Here is a 16,203-nt window from a genome sequence, read left to right on the forward strand (position 1 = left end):
TATGTACATATTCATAAACATACATATACATTATTTGATATTATATTTAAATATGTATACTGTATATATATATGAATATTACATACATATACAATATTTGATATTATATTTAAATATGTATTTAATATATATATACTATATATATTTAAATATATATATATATATATATATATATATATATATATATTTCAAAAATATTTAAATACATATTTTTATTTATATTTAATTACAAAATAAATCTAGATAAATATAATATGAATATGAATATAATTATAACTAATATACTATATATATATATATATATATATATATATATATATATATATATATAATTACAAATATATGCATATACACTATTTGATATCATATTTAAACATGTATACTCTATATATATATATTAATACAATCAAATTTAAATGTTTACTTATCCCATCATCATTTTTGGAATACTACTATATATATATATTAATACAACCAAAGAAGATTTTATTATCCCATCATCATTTTTGAAATACTTATATATATATATATATATATATATATATATATATATATATATATACATCAATGTAAAAATTGATATATATATAAAAAAATATAAAAATTAAATTAAAAAAATAATTATATTTTATTTTATTTTATAAGTATATGTTTATTTAATTATTTATTTAATTATTTACATTTACATACAAAATAAATAAATAAATATATATTTATTAAATATATTTATTTATCTATATTATATATATATGGAGAGAGAGATGTTTATATAAAATGTCTAAATTCCCAAAGATAAATTAGACATAATATCCTGAGAGAACATAAAACTGTGTTTATCATTGCACTTTGTTTACGTTCATTTACATACCTATATTTTTATTCAAACTACTTTCTTTGTTTATATTTTTCTGTTATTGCACCACATGTTTGTTATTCCCTAAATGCTTGCACCTTGTCCTGTATCTTGTTCTGTACCTCTTCATTTGTTCATTCCTTGGATTTTGCAACGGGAGCAGGGAAACACAATTTTGCTCATGTACTGAACTGCACTGTATATAGATGGGTGTCAATAAAGTCATATTATAGTAAATGATAATATTGAACTAAAACGATAGGTACATTTATGAATTACATGGCCTGCAAAATGCCGGAAATTCTCTGGTTCCAGCTTTTTAAGTGGAAATATTTGATGTCTTTCTTCTATGATACACAGATCTTCTACACAGTTTGACTTTTGGACTAAAAATCCATGTTCGGCTCTGGAAAAATGTGTTTATAATTTGTTTATAAACCAAACAATTGATAGCTTTATTATGAATACATATTAGTTTTGTTACTTGTAGTCAAAATATCAAGAAATATGAATAAATAAAGACAAACAACAGGTGTGTGTGTGTGTGTGTGTGTGTGTTTTTTTGAACAAAAAACAGTGCTATCCATACAACAGCATAAGGGCAGTTTATTTCATTACAACTGTGCACACACATTTCTAATCAATGCATCATTCTCTCACAGGCAGTATTCAAATATTTTAAATTGTTGCTTCAGAGTTTTGAATCAATAAAAGCTACTGTAAATGGCAGATAAGAACAGAAGTCTCCATGTTGATCTTCATTTTCCAGAATCACTGAAGCTCAATGAGATCTCTGGCATTTGAGCTGAAACATATATTAAATTACAAGATACAAGGATATGTCATTAAAAGGTATATTAATCCTGTAAGAGCTGGCAGCATACAGGTGAATTCTTCTGATAAAAAAAAAGAACTGCTGTACATTTTCATGAGAGTAGCAAGTAAAAGACAAATGCAGCGCAGTACTGTCCAAGTGCTTTCAAATAGTTTCTCTCATTAGGAATCTTTAATTAAACTCAAATTGAATGCAATATATATATGAAAAATATGGATTCGGGGGGGCTTTTTAAATGCTACTCAATGAACAAGTTTCATAAAATCTTTAATATTAAATTAAGATGGAGGAAATATATCTTTTTTTAATCAAATGTTGGAAGCTGAATGCAAGACTGTGAAAAGAAGAAATGAATGGAATCTGAAACTTTAAATAAATTTGATTTTCTGACCGATTATTTTGACTGTATTTACATCAGGAAGCCCTCAAAATAAGTCACTCGCTTACATCCAGTTCTATTAATCTGAATAATGCATTGCGTATGAAAAAAAGAACATGCTGTCATGACAACGCTAGTGTCTCCTAGTCCAGGAAGTGTTCCTTCCTTATATTAATATCTTTATTTAAATAACTAATTCATAAAATCTCGCCCAGAATCAAATCCCCATCAGATGGGTGATAAACGCTACATCTGTCAGCACACTTCCTGAGGTTTGGAGCATCGAAATCCGTCAACATCTGCATGATTTTTTTATATATATTATGTCTTGATATGGTCCATGACAGAAAGGGGTACAAGGTAGCTACCATATGAACCCCGAAGAGAAAACCACAACACCGTCCATGTATGTCACTTCAAAAACAAAACGTGTAAAACTCTGGATTTGGGATAAAAGGCTTCCACAGGATTTTATAACACTCACATCGCGGACGGTGGCAAACAAACGACGCGTTACTCTCTTCTTCTATCTGCTCCGGGACGCGTGAGAACATCTTCAGAGATGATCCAAACAAAGTCTCATGGGAGATTGTGAAATTGTCACAAAATGCTTGTCACTAAATGCAGTCTATTGGTTTTGTGTACAGGGACATACATTTTCTGTTTTTTGGTGGCTTTGGCACAGCTTTTTTTAAGGGGCGTCATTAAGTTAGAAAACTTAAGTTAAGTTTAGGCAAAACCAACAGTTAGGTTTAGGCAACAAAACCAACAGTTAGGTTTAGGCAACAAAACCAACAGTTAGGTTTAGGCAACAAAACCAACAGTTAGGTTTAGGCAACAAAACCAACAGTTAGGCAACAAAAACAACAATTAAGTTGCATTAAATTTGTGTCTCCAACAGGAATAAGGATCCTAATTGATTTTCCATTGGCATTGTTTTCGTGCTGGGCAACAAGTAAAATAACAGACAATTGGTGTCCCTGTACACAAAACCAATAGATTGCATTTCTTGACTATTTCACAAACTGCCATGAAACTCGGCTGGCTGATCAACGACGCTGGTTCTGCGTTGCACTGGCTTGAGGCCGGTAGCGTCCTGTAATCACAGTCCTACCTGCGTGCTACTGTAACAGCTGAGAGGGTCCAGAAGAGCCAACGTTGCACATTATCACCTGCAAGTGAACTTCACTCCCAAGCCACATCACGGGGCAGATCAGGTCCAGCAACTTTTCTGCTTTTGTGCTACTTTGACTCCTTATGTTCAAATGCTCATTTGGCAGAAAACCAAATGAAAAACGAGGTACTACACACCGACAAGAAGTTGTTAAAAGTCCAAAATGAGTGTAGTTGATCTATAACAGCGAGGTTGCTTCAAACTCTTCTGTCCACGGTTGTTGGTTAGAGAAAGACAAACAAGCTCAGTGCTGGTTCCTGGAGTCCTGGCTGAAGCTGCCCGGGGACCCCCGGTTACGATGAGGTTTGTAGGAGTCCTGGTAGGGGTCCTGGTAGTCCTCCTCCACCAGAGGCGAGTGGTCCCGGCTGTGCTGTGAGCCCGAGGACAGGCGGTTGTGGTTTTTCCGCGCCCGTTCGTTGTGGTAGTTCTCATCGGCGGGCATCAGGCTGTGGCGCTCAACGGGGGAAAGGTCTGTCGTTGTGTGGTTGCTGTTGCGGTTTCTCTGGGCCTGTTTGAGAGAAAAAACACTGATTTGGTAAACAGTTTATCAACAATACATACATAATCTGCATAATGATGTTAAATATGATACAACATTGGCAAAAGGTTTGTAAAGTATTGCAGAAATAACATTGAACGTCTTTTTTAGGTTTATCGAAGTGCAGTCTAGAAACAAAAGTTAGTTTTATGCAAAAAAACAACAACAGTGAGGTTTAGAAAACAAAAACAACTGTTGGATAAGGCCAACCAATGACCATATTTGGAAGGCTCTGGTAGCGTCCAGGACCTGTCAATCGCAGTAGCACGGCCCTAAAGCATCCCCTGCTTTATGGTCTGTTTGACTCTAAATGGAGCATCATTTACTAAATGAACATCATGCTGTATTGAAGAAGACTTGAAACTAGAGATTGAGACCATAAACTCATGTTTACAATGTTTACTGAGGGAATAAATCAAGAGAGAAGTAGAGTCATTTTCTCATAGACTTCTATACAACCAGAGGAGTCGCCCCCTGCTGGACAGGAGAGAGAATGCAGCTTTAAGACACTTCCACATTGGCTTCACTGCCTGTTGTGCACACAAATGCGCAACAGGCAGCAACACAAACCCGCTGATAAATAATCAGGGAGTTCAGACTTTAAATTAACTACCAAAGGAGGAGAATACAATACAACAACTTTTTTTTATTTGACAGGTTCACCTGAATGGCAGCAGGATACGGAGACAGAGCGGTGGAGCCCAGGTTGCGTCCCAGCAGGGGGTTGAGTGGCGTGCTGAGTGAAGTGTGTGTAGCACGCCAGTAAGCCTCCAGGTACTCTGCAAGGTGTTCACAGGCGTCCTCCAGCTGGTTCTCATCCAGAATGATATCAAACATCTCCTGTGGTGGGAAAAGAAGAGAGGAAGAGTGGAACTTCACGACTGACACAAACTAAGCAGATGCTGCTTGTTTTAAGTTTAAAAGCGTGTTTGAAGTTCACTCACAGAAGGACACTGTGATAGTTTCTCTGCTGCAACAAGCTGCACGTTCAAGTGTTTGCTTTGAGATTTCCCTCTTGATTTGATCAGCCTCTGGAGGACCTGTGGTAAGAACATTAGGACAGTATAAAGACACAAGGAAACGTCTCTGATTGTGGATTAAACAGTCAGACTTCTCCTCCTAACAGGGTGCAGACTCAAACCTCAATAGATACGTTTTTAGTTGGATACACCATCCTGATAGTAAAGGGCAGCACAGTTATCAGATGTCTATCTAGTATCTAAGCCTTCAATCTTACCTTAGGCGAGGACACTTTAACGTGGACGATAATAGGCGCTAACGAGGTCTTGATGAGCTGTGCTGGATGGTTAATGGTGTCTGCGTCCAGCACCACCAGCTGCAGGGACCGGGCCAGCTCAAAGATCCTCTCTATCTCACTCTGGACCTCCGCTGCAAGAAGAACAACGAAGACAACATGCAGCAGAACAACTATGAACGAGACGGAGCGTGAAAAGGAGGATCATTAAACAATCTGGACACCTACAAGACATGCACATCATTGAGGAGGAACAGTTCCTGTGGCTTTACCCAGACTGGAGCGGGTGTTGGATCTCTCAATGATGGCCCTCTTACTGGGGTTGTTTAGTACTGACCTCTTGGCCAACGATATGTCAGCTGTTACCCGTGTGATGGATATCCTGCGACGGAAACAAAACACATGCATCACACAGAGCGGCATGAGGAGGAAGAGGAGGAGGATTAACTGTGAGGTCGGTATCGACTGCTCACCTCCCGTCAAACCGGTGCTTCAGGAAGTCAAACAGCGCCTTCTGCATCATGTCTGTCACCTGCAGCATATTAATATTAAAGAGTGTCAGGAATGTTGCAAACAAACAGAAGAGGCTTCAACATTCTCACAGTCTACTGAATATGCACTCTTGTCATTTTATAATTCTGATGCCGTCTATTGTCTTTAATCGTTCATTCTGTTCAGGTCGACAGGAATTCTGACAATATATATACAGACAACCATTCACGCTCACATCCACACCTTATAGAGTCATCAATGCCATTGAACTTTAAAAGGAAGCCGGAAAACCTTGTAAACTTCCACGGAAAAATGGCCGTCTAGTCTAGGAATCAAACCCGCGCCCCTTTCTGTCACCGTGCAGACCGTAATTACACACTTGACCGACACAGCTTCTTGTCCTTCTGGCTCTTTTCTGCAGAGTGAACGTGGGCCACATTTAATAAAGTGATTAAGAGCTGCAATGGGAAGTGTCGACACGACCAAATGCACAAGTGATGACTCGGGGGAAAACTGCAAAGTGCAGCCTGAAACATAAAGAGTGTAACTGCCAGACCGAGGCCTCAAAATGAAACAGAAATTCAAGATGGAACTGGTTCCATTTATTTTGAGAAAGTCCTCTTTAAAGACAGTCATTCCTCCTGTTGGTCTGTTTGACTCGAGGCCGTGAGAACATGAATCTAAACAGGCGATTTTATGTTTCTGCTGCCAGTTGTCACTCTGATTTTGAACGAATGAGATGATTTGACGGATGGTTGTTAGGGGCGACGTGTCCTTTGAGCTGAAACACGGAGAAGATGTCAAATGGAAATTTGTTCTGTTAACATGAGCAATGTCTTTGTGGATCCAAACGGTGATTCACTCCCATCTAACAAGCACATTTACAGTCCGCTGTATTTAGAAATGAGATATATTCATCATTTTGTACTTTACTATTTTCTATCTGATGCGACTTTATACTTCTACTCAACCATATTCTAGAGATAAATGTTGTTCTTTTTACTTCCACTACATTTATCTGACAGTTACTAGCTATTAGAATATTAATATTTTACACACAAACTTATGATTGGTTTCTAATATATGATTCATTGAGATGGATTAAACTTCCCAATAGTGTATAAAGTAGCGATTGCAATTTAAATACCTACATATTCATACATCAGTATTAATAAAGCAATATTATTGATGAAGAGTACTTTTTCTTTATGTACATTTTGCTGGTAATACTTCCGTTCTTTTACTTAAAGGTTATTTATTGTCGTTTTGTATTTATTTGCCTTTATTTACAGAAGACTCGGCCACTGAGGCGCTCCTGACTTTCTAACAGTAAGAAACATTTTGAATGCACAGCTTTTACTTTTTATAGAGTTCTGCAGGAATGAGTTCTAAAACACAGAAATGTTTTTGTTAGATGTCTGAAGAGATTTTAATGTTAATATTACGATATAAGGTCAGTAAACACTGAATACTACTTCCACCACTGCAACTGCACTGCTGACACAAAATCCTGTATTTAATGAGCTTCATTATTTGTAGAAATCATTTTCTGTCTCATATTGATTCATCAAATTATAACAATAAGCCGAAAAAAGGAGACTGAAGTGATTAAAAGCTAAGATCTCTCCGTCTGATGTAAACGTTGGATGCATCACACATTATCCTCTGTTTCTAATTTCAACCATGCTCCACTTTTTTCAGACTGATGCAGTTTAACCAGAAGCTTGTTACCACGGCAACGCCATGATCGGGAGACTGTGATTCCATGACAACTGAGTCGGAGCTTCCACCTCCTCTATTGTTAACAACCGATGCTTCCAAATCCTAACCGATAATCAATGACCGGCTTCTGTTTTAATGTATCTCAGAAGGAATTATTATATTTTTTATTTTAGTCTTTTATTTAACCAGAAATGTCTCATCAACATACAGTTTCTCTTCTGCCAGGGAGAGAAAGGTTTGTGAAGAGAGTAAAGAGCCTTGAATGAACCATCATTGAAATTTTGCAGGGGATGAAAAGAAAAGTAGCTCTGATCAGGTGATGATATTCACATTTCACAATAAAAGTTCACTTCTTAGACCTGAACTTGGCAAGAATCTGATGGATCAGTAAAGTATTATGTATTTTTTATCATGCAATATTCCCCAACAAATAATGATCTTTCCTGTATTAATGTGGGTTTGTTTTTTTATTTATTTATTTCTATTTTTGTTTCATGTTTAGTTTAGTTTTTCCCCTTTCTGTTGTGTTTGTGAATATTACTATAATTAAACACAATAAAATTTCAAATTATTAAAAAAAAGCCCCACACAGTGATGAAGAAAATGCCTTTAAGTACAAAAAACACAATATTGGATATTTATATAATTAGTTTTTTCAAAGCATTGATGTTTTCATGTTTTTTAATATATGTTTTTATTTTTTGTTTAATATTATTATTATTATTATTATTTCTTTTTTTATTCTTCTTTTTATTTTTATTTCTTTTATTTTTATTTTTATCATTTTATTAATATTTTATTTTTTTATTATTATTATTATTATTATTATTATTATTATTATTATTATTATTATTATTATTATTATTTTCTCTCTTTGTTAGGGATATACTGTATGTGTTTATGCTGGGATCTTTTTTTCTGATTTCTTCTGTTTTGTTGTTTAAAAAAAAAAAAATCATTGATGTTGAGATGAAGAGATTGAAGTTGTTTGAGCTGAAGTTCGTATTTTACCTCGTAACCTTTCAGGGACGGTCCGACCAGGACGACCGGCCTCATGGAGGGAACAACGTCATACGGAGGGACGTGCTCGGCCTGGAGGGGGGGCACACAGTATACAGTTAAGACTTAATATTAATTATTATTAAAGTATGTCAAAGTCCAGTTTTTAAATATCCCAGTTTAATACCATATCAAGCACGAAATCTACATATCTGAGAAGCTGATAGGAGCATTTATTTATTTTTTGCATGAAAAATTACTTTTAACGATTAGTCATTTAACAAAAACAGTTGCCGTCATTTATCCGTCAATCAACCGGTGGACTAATCGTTGCATTTATTATATAAAGAGTGTATAGTCTCACTTCACCAGCCAAATACATTCATATTATCGGAGAAGGAGAAGTCTATTTTTTTTTTAAAGTGATCGTTTACCATTACCATTTCTTTCTGTATTACTTCAACAGGTAATGTTGTGCACACCTTTTTCTTATTTTCTTTTTTCATACTTATTAAATATTTTGTATTAGTTTTTAGCTCTTTGATTATGTATTCAAATATATGATTAGTATATAAAATAAGCAAGTAAATACATGAGGGCCATACTCACCACTTTCTGTTTCTGCTTTCCTGAAAAAAGACAGGAAAGATCATGTCAGTAAGTTGTATTTTATAAAGCATTACAATAACACAGATGTTGAATTGAATACTAGTGTGAAGACACAAACACAAACACAGAATCTGACGACATGCGTCTCCTCTCAGATCTAGAGAACATTGTTTCTGTTGGACCAACCTGCAGAGTTTGGGTTCGGCTTGAACGTTCCCGTCACCATGTCTCCCAGACTTGAGGAGGAGTTCCCACTGGACTTACTGCTAGGATGACGGGAGCCAATAGAAAGAGAGAAGAGTCATATTTTTTTAACTTACTTTAACATCAGATAAGATAAGACTCCCTGCGTAGTCTGCCGACCTGTCCAGGCTGTACGCTGCCTTCGCCCAATTTATTGCTTCTTATATTTTTGTTAATATATTCATTATATTATCTTTTATACGTCTTTTTTATGTTACATTTCTTTTACAGACCTTTTACAAAAGCATTTCAAATGATTGTACTTCTTTATTCGCAGTATAATCCTGAATCTTGAATTTAGAACATGTTGTAGTGGTGCACTTCAGCCTCTTGTGGCCGAAATGAGACTTACAACAACAAACAATTATCCTGATCTGGCAAAAAAAACATTTTTTTCATGTTTAACAGATGAAATTGTTGTTTAAGGAACTTAAAAAAGAGATTATTTTGGCAAAACCCAAGAGACAAACTGATTTAGATCAGAATTACTTTCTTCCCATGGCTTCTGTAGAATGCATAAATCATCACCTTTAATTCTATTTTTGTAACTGAGAAGAGACGATGATACTCAACACCTCTACAGGACTTGGAGGCTGAAACACATCTCACCATCTGATGGAAAATGTCTGTGGTGGCTCAGATCCAGGTTCACCTCTGAGAGGTTGGACCACACGGCTCCGCTTGGCTTTTATCCACCTGACTTCCTCTCCTTCTCCTCTGCCAGGCTTTTTACCCTGCAAACCCTCCAACTCTCTTTTATCCCTTTTTTTTATCTCTACCCTTTCTGCTGGTTCCTCCTCATCCTCTCCTCGACTCACCCATGGAAGCGTCCTCGTTTCTGCTCCTGCTGGAGTCGGATGTTTTCCAGCTTCAGAGGACTCGGGATGAAGCCGATGTCGCAGCCTTCTTTCACCAGACGGCCGATCCACCAGTCGTTGTTGTACTTCTGTAGATCAGAGAGAATAACATAAACTTTACTCTGGGGGGTGGAGAGAGGCCTGGGATTATTTTTCACTATCTCTATGTGTATTTCTTTTGAATTAGATTAAAGATCACATCCAATAAACTCATTTTTATCAATCAATTCCATCTTGAGACACAAAATGTGGATTTGCAACATTTTAAACCTTCATTAAAACAAGCACTTCTCATATAAAATCTCTTTGATTTTACCAGAAACTAACAGTTAGGTCAAAGATATATTGAACTATGATATATTTTAATTATTCGACAAAATAGAGGCAAAAAAATTCTCATTTAGTTTCATTCAGTTGATTCAGTTCAGTCTTCTATAATCATAGTAACATAATAAGTTAAGTACAACCAACATGATTCGCTTTGACCTCTAAAAGATTAATTAAGTTGAACCAATTTAATATTAATCCAGAAGTTGTGGTGTATGATCAAAAGCTCCAGAAAGCCGCTAAATAGACGTCGTTTTCTCAAGATAGTCTGTGTTTTACTTTCATTTGGTTTTAATAAGGATAGTAATAATAACTTTATTTAAAAAGCACCTTTAAAAACAGTTTACTAAGTGCATTGACAGACAAAGCAAAGCTAAAGGGAGGCAAAATAACAGAAAAAGAAACAAATCGATACGATAAAAATAAACAAATAGCTGAGCCTTCCTCTTAGCACTTATTGTATTCATATTAATTTGCCTCTGCACTATACTTTTGCTCTGGTTTATGCTTTAAGATGCTTGTTTAAGAAAGGAGATGCACTTATGACTTCTGGTGACTAGTAGTTCTCTTGAATACCTATGTTGAATACACTTCCTGTAAGTCGCTTTGGATAAAAGCGTCTGCTAAATGACTGTAATGTAATGTAATGTAACTAAAACCATAAATTAAATTAAATTGAATTAAAACAAATGAAAGTAAAATAATAATAATAATAATAAAAATTAAAAATAAATAATAATAAAATAATATATATATATATAAAGAAAATGTAAAAAAAATATATATATATAAAAAAATTTTAAAAATTAAAAATTAAAAAAATTAAAAAAAAAAAAATTAAAAATTAAAAAAAAAATTAAAATTAAAATTAAAAATCAACTTATATTTTAAATTAATCACATTCAAATTTTAATAAATATAATAAAAACATATTATTAATTCCAATAAAAAGATGGCATCAATTGAAAGCCAGTCCGTATAAAATTTACAAAAAAAGTTTTGTAAAAAAAAAAGTTTTTAAGAAGTGATTAAAGACCATGTCCAGTATAAAATCAAGCCTGCTCATGTGATTTATAAACTAAGATGGAGCAGACTTAATCCTCCTTCAGAGCCACAGGTTTAGCATCACTGGAGCTGTACCTCTTTGATGTGGAGGAAGTCCTTGGTATCAAAGGAGACGGCCGTGCCGCCAACGGGGACGTCCTCATCCAGAGCGCCACAGTAGCTCACGTTGGTCCTCACGGCGAACGCCACTGCTTTAGTCTGCAGCCAGAAGAAGAAGAGTGATCACAGCAATAAGGAGGAAACGTGAATATGTGTACGAGAGATCACCTCACAGAATATGAAATGTTATATCAGGAAGTATATTCTGTGGTTTACAGCGTGAAGAGAGAGTTTTACAGCAGCAGTGTGCTCGTCACATGCAGAGAGCCCAAAACGACAGGAGGCCGCTGATGAAGAGACTTTATGTCAGAGCTCCTGAGGAAGAGCTCCTGAGGAAGAGCTCCTGATGAAGAGCTCCTGATGAAGAGCTCCTGATGAAGAGCTCCTGATGAAGAGCTCCTGAGGAAGAGCTCCTGATGAAGAGCTCCTGAGGAAGAGCTCCTGATGAAGAGCTCCTGATGAAGAGTTCCTGATGAAGAGAGCTCCTGATGAAGAGCTCCTGATGAAGAGCTCCTGATGAAGAGCTCCTGAGGAAGAGCTCCTGATGAAGAGACTTTATGTCAGAGCTCCTGATGAAGAGCTCCTGATGAAGAGCTCCTGATGAAGAGACTTTATGTCAGAGCTCCTGATGAAGAGCTCCTGAGGAAGAGCTCCTGATGAAGAGCTCCTGATGAAGAGACTTTGATGAAGAGCTCCTGATGAAGAGCTCCTGATGAAGAGCGCCTGGTGAAGGTGGCTGCAGCACAGCAGCACTGATCACTCCTGCACACTGTGGGGAATCTCACTCCAAGGTAGTCAAGATAGACTACAAAGATGGCTGCTTCAAACACCTCTCTTCACCTTCGATCCTTTCTGGGCTTTTTCTGCTTTGAACTGATTTATTCAATTCTCTTCTCTGTTTTTATTTTACTGGCTTTATTTAATTAAACTATTATTAATCATGAATTGACTTGCTTAAATATTGATGTATCCCAGTTTAAATGCTGCATTACAGCTGAGTTCTTACTAGTAGCACTGCTGCTGCTTTCTACGGAAGTCCTGAGAAGCAATAATGAAAAAATAATCTGTATTTTAAGTCTGATCTAAGTCTTTACCTGAAAGAAAATATAAAAAATATGAATGCTCTATTTAGACCATGTGATAGTGTGCACTTCAGCCTCTTGTGGCCACAATGAGAATTACAGCCACAACAATTTGTGAAAAACAGCTTTGTCAGGATCATTTTTAATAATAAAAGCATTTCTTTCTTGAAGGTGCAGGAACCATTTTGGTTTTGTTGCAGCTTTAGTTCTTCTTCTGTTTTGACCTTTGTTTTGTTTAGATGCACCTCACAACACCACATGTAAACCCGACTGGTTCCTCTGACCACCTTTTTCGACACACTTCTGTATCTTTCTTGTGTATTTAAATAAGCTCAGTTTAACAATAAATGACTTCTGTCATGTATGAGCCAGATTGCTGCAGCAGACTGAATCACTGAATCTATTCCCCCCAGTGAAGCTGACCTTTGCCCTCTCGAGCTGGACGGTGGCCTGCTGCTCCCTCTCCTGCCGGCCGCCCTCCTTCTCCTCCTCCAGTGAAACATCCGAGTCCGATGGTCGGCTTGTGTAGGAATCAGCTGAGCCCTGGAGGACAACGGGACAGGAGGGAAATGTTACCAGGAAGGATGAAAAAAGCACCGTTTTACTGACGATACAACGTTTCTTTTTACATTCACGTTTGGAATATGAAACAAAATTTAAACCATACGCTCCAAACTAAAAACAAATTTCGTTTTGAATTGAAACCAACACTTTTTTCTGACTTTGTTTACAAGATATTAAGTGGATGCTGATCTATAGTGGGAACCGTAAAGTGCATCTTTGGATTGATGGGAAAACAACACAAAACAGAAAATGCTTTTGACTTTTCCAGCCAATAAATAATTCATAAACAGTTACTGATTGGTTTGAGTTAAACCCCCAAAAATTGAAAAAACTAAACTAAATAAAATCATGCAACTAAATGATATTAAACATAATAATCAGACTGTAAAAAAACATTATTTCCGAACAATTATATATTTTTTTAAACATTGAAACAAATTAAATTTAGAAAAAAACAAAGTGACAAACAATTATCATCTTTTTAAATCACTCCCATGGACAAAATATAAAACTAGATTTGTCATTTTTTAAATAACCTAATCAAAATATGTTTACATGCAAAACAGTGCAAATAGATTCAGGAGATAATAAGAGGCTGTTTCTTAAAAACCACAGAGACCGAGCTCATGAATGAGTCACGTGACCCGTTGTGTTGGTCTCCATACAGGATCAAAGGCCGACAGATTAAAGAAGATGAACCGACTGATGGAGGATCAGAACAGAAAGACGGAGTTTTTACATGTAGGGATAAAATTAGAGACTCGGGAAGCCTCATTGGTCACCATGGTAACTGATGTGGAGGGGGACACCCTTCTGTCTGTAATCTCATAGAAAACACCTCTAAACCTTTTATAAAAGAATATTTCTAATGTAACTATTACATATATTGTAATAATCTTTCTTTTTCTTTCTCACATTATTATACAGTAGAGACACTAGAGGTGAATCACATTTAACAGCATGAAACTTCCCCATTTGATCACTTTAATTAAGACAATTCTTTTTTTACTACACGTTTTCTAATAGAATATGTTTAAATATACAAATGAGACATTCTCTTATTAAATACGTGCTAATTTTCATTCATTTCCAGAGCATAAATGTGAACATTTGATAAATTCAGGTTCAAAATTCTTGTTTCATTTTGTTGATATTAGAGTGAAAGGTTTTTACTGAGGGAATATTTCTTTGTGTGACTCTTTAAATCAGAAAATACTATCAACAGCTATAAAAAAAAATCAGTTTTCTCCGTGTTTTAAGCAATAAAACATTGTAATTATATTTGATCAAACCCCTCTGTGAAAACCTTCAGATATAGAGAGGAGTCTTGTCTCCATCATCTAACTTACGTTAACCTTCATTTGATAACCTGTAAGTGTTTGAGAAAGTTCACCACGTAGTCAGAACAAGTAATTGGAGATTATAAAACTTGCTATTTACCAATACTTGGGCATTTTATTATTAGTTCCAGAGAAAATAAGATGTTAGAATAATTACTTGTAATATGCAGAAAACTCTAGCGTGGCATTGGTTGAAAACCTTTATAACTAAGGAGAATAAACACAGACTAAAAACATATATTTCATAATCTTTTCATATAATTTATGGACTGAAATGAATTCACTTCACAGCAGCGTTCTTCACGCTCTGTTCTGGTCCAGTTAGCTGCTGTTCTCCATCTCTGTGATGGAGTGAGATGTTTCTGTCATGTAACACTGAATCTGAACTTCACGCTACACTTCAGCTGAGTAATGACCCTGTTGTTCCTCTCCTCCCAGTGTTTCATCAGCATGAACTCTGGGAGGAGAGGAACAACAGGGTCAGTGCACCGGACTCGCCGTGTTGTTTTTTTCACAACCAGTGAACAGGAAGTGACCATATATGGACTGAGGAGGAGTGACGTAGAGACGCCGTATACGTCTCTGGTGTCGACCTGTCAATCAGTGTGTAGCCCCGCCCTAAAGCATCCCCTGCTTTATGGTCTGTTTGACTCTAAATGGAGCATCATTTACTAAATGAACATCATGCTGTATTGAAGAAGACTTGAAACTAGAGATTGAGACCATAAACTCATGTTTACAATGTTTACTGAGGGAATAAATCAAGAGAGAAGTAGAGTCATTTTCTCATAGACTTCTATACAACCAGAGGAGTCGCCCCCTGGTGGACAGGAGAGAGAATGCAGCTTTAAGACACTTCCCCACCGGCTTCACTATTCAGAACTGGAAATTTCCGCCTGTTTATGATTCATTGGCCCCACAGTGTCTCTATGACCAACCTGGTCTCATGGGAAGACATCCTTTTATTTTATTTAATGGGTCATGATATACATTTTAAGCTTTTCCAGTGTCATTTTATGCCACGTCGTTACGGTGAAACGGCCGCAGCTAGGTTTAGGAATAAAAAAATAAGTTTAAAATAAGTAAGTAAAACTTAAACAACATAATATAAGTACGGAAAACATGTCACAATTACACTTTGAGACACAAACACCGGCCTCCTGGTTGAAAGTTCAATGTTCAAACAAAGCCTAACTTTTGTTTTGTAACCTAATATCGTTCTGAGTGACAAAAACTAAAACGACAAATTCTGTCCTTGTACATGAAAAAAGATTGCATTTTTGCATGCAACAATCTGTGACCGTGTAAAAATGATGTGGAACCATGTTGTATGATGCAATGCTGTACACATCATAGTAAAACGTCCGTGACATAATACATCCACGAGTTCATGAATATTAATCACTCCTTCACTTTCATGTTCTAAAATCAAAGCAGCTCGGTGGTGAAACACAAAAACAGACGACTTCCTGCTCAGTATTCAAATCCCAACGACAAATACATCACCGAAGAGCACAAACTTCTATACAAACAAAGTGAAATATCCTTTAACAGTATAGAAGCCACGAGCTGAGAAGATTAAACAGCGTATTCAGAAACAAAGTGTGTCCTAACAAAGTTTACCTTTTTAAAATAACTTCTGTATTCTTACTATGGGAGGAAATAACCACATTCTCTAATTATAAATGTAAAACAAAGAATGCACAGTGTGTCATTTCTGCTGCTACGGGGTCTCTCAATAAAAACAATAACAGAAGTAGGACTTTGATG

The 16,203-nt window shown here is 36.0% G+C and overlaps 1 protein-coding gene across 1 annotated transcript in view; it reads right to left on the bottom strand.

Moving 5' to 3' along the window:
- Positions 1 to 3,485: 3,485 nt before the first annotated feature.
- The window catches only part of cacnb4a (calcium channel, voltage-dependent, beta 4a subunit), a 28,203-nt gene continuing 15,485 nt past the window's right edge, over positions 3,486 to 16,203 (bottom strand). Inside the window, exons 3-14 of the mRNA XM_054616008.1 lie at positions 12,953 to 13,072; positions 11,424 to 11,546; positions 9,918 to 10,045; positions 9,043 to 9,122; positions 8,857 to 8,876; positions 8,260 to 8,340; positions 5,508 to 5,566; positions 5,307 to 5,416; positions 5,017 to 5,168; positions 4,724 to 4,819; positions 4,443 to 4,619; positions 3,486 to 3,749 (exon numbers count right to left, since the gene is read on the bottom strand). Of these exons, the coding sequence (XP_054471983.1) occupies positions 3,486 to 3,749; positions 4,443 to 4,619; positions 4,724 to 4,819; positions 5,017 to 5,168; positions 5,307 to 5,416; positions 5,508 to 5,566; positions 8,260 to 8,340; positions 8,857 to 8,876; positions 9,043 to 9,122; positions 9,918 to 10,045; positions 11,424 to 11,546; positions 12,953 to 13,072 (1,410 nt within the window). The remainder of the gene's footprint in view (positions 3,750 to 4,442; positions 4,620 to 4,723; positions 4,820 to 5,016; positions 5,169 to 5,306; positions 5,417 to 5,507; positions 5,567 to 8,259; positions 8,341 to 8,856; positions 8,877 to 9,042; positions 9,123 to 9,917; positions 10,046 to 11,423; positions 11,547 to 12,952; positions 13,073 to 16,203) is intronic.

Source organism: Anoplopoma fimbria, chromosome 16 (assembly GCF_027596085.1).
Source record: "Anoplopoma fimbria isolate UVic2021 breed Golden Eagle Sablefish chromosome 16, Afim_UVic_2022, whole genome shotgun sequence".
Classification (NCBI taxonomy): domain Eukaryota; kingdom Metazoa; phylum Chordata; class Actinopteri; order Perciformes; family Anoplopomatidae; genus Anoplopoma; species Anoplopoma fimbria.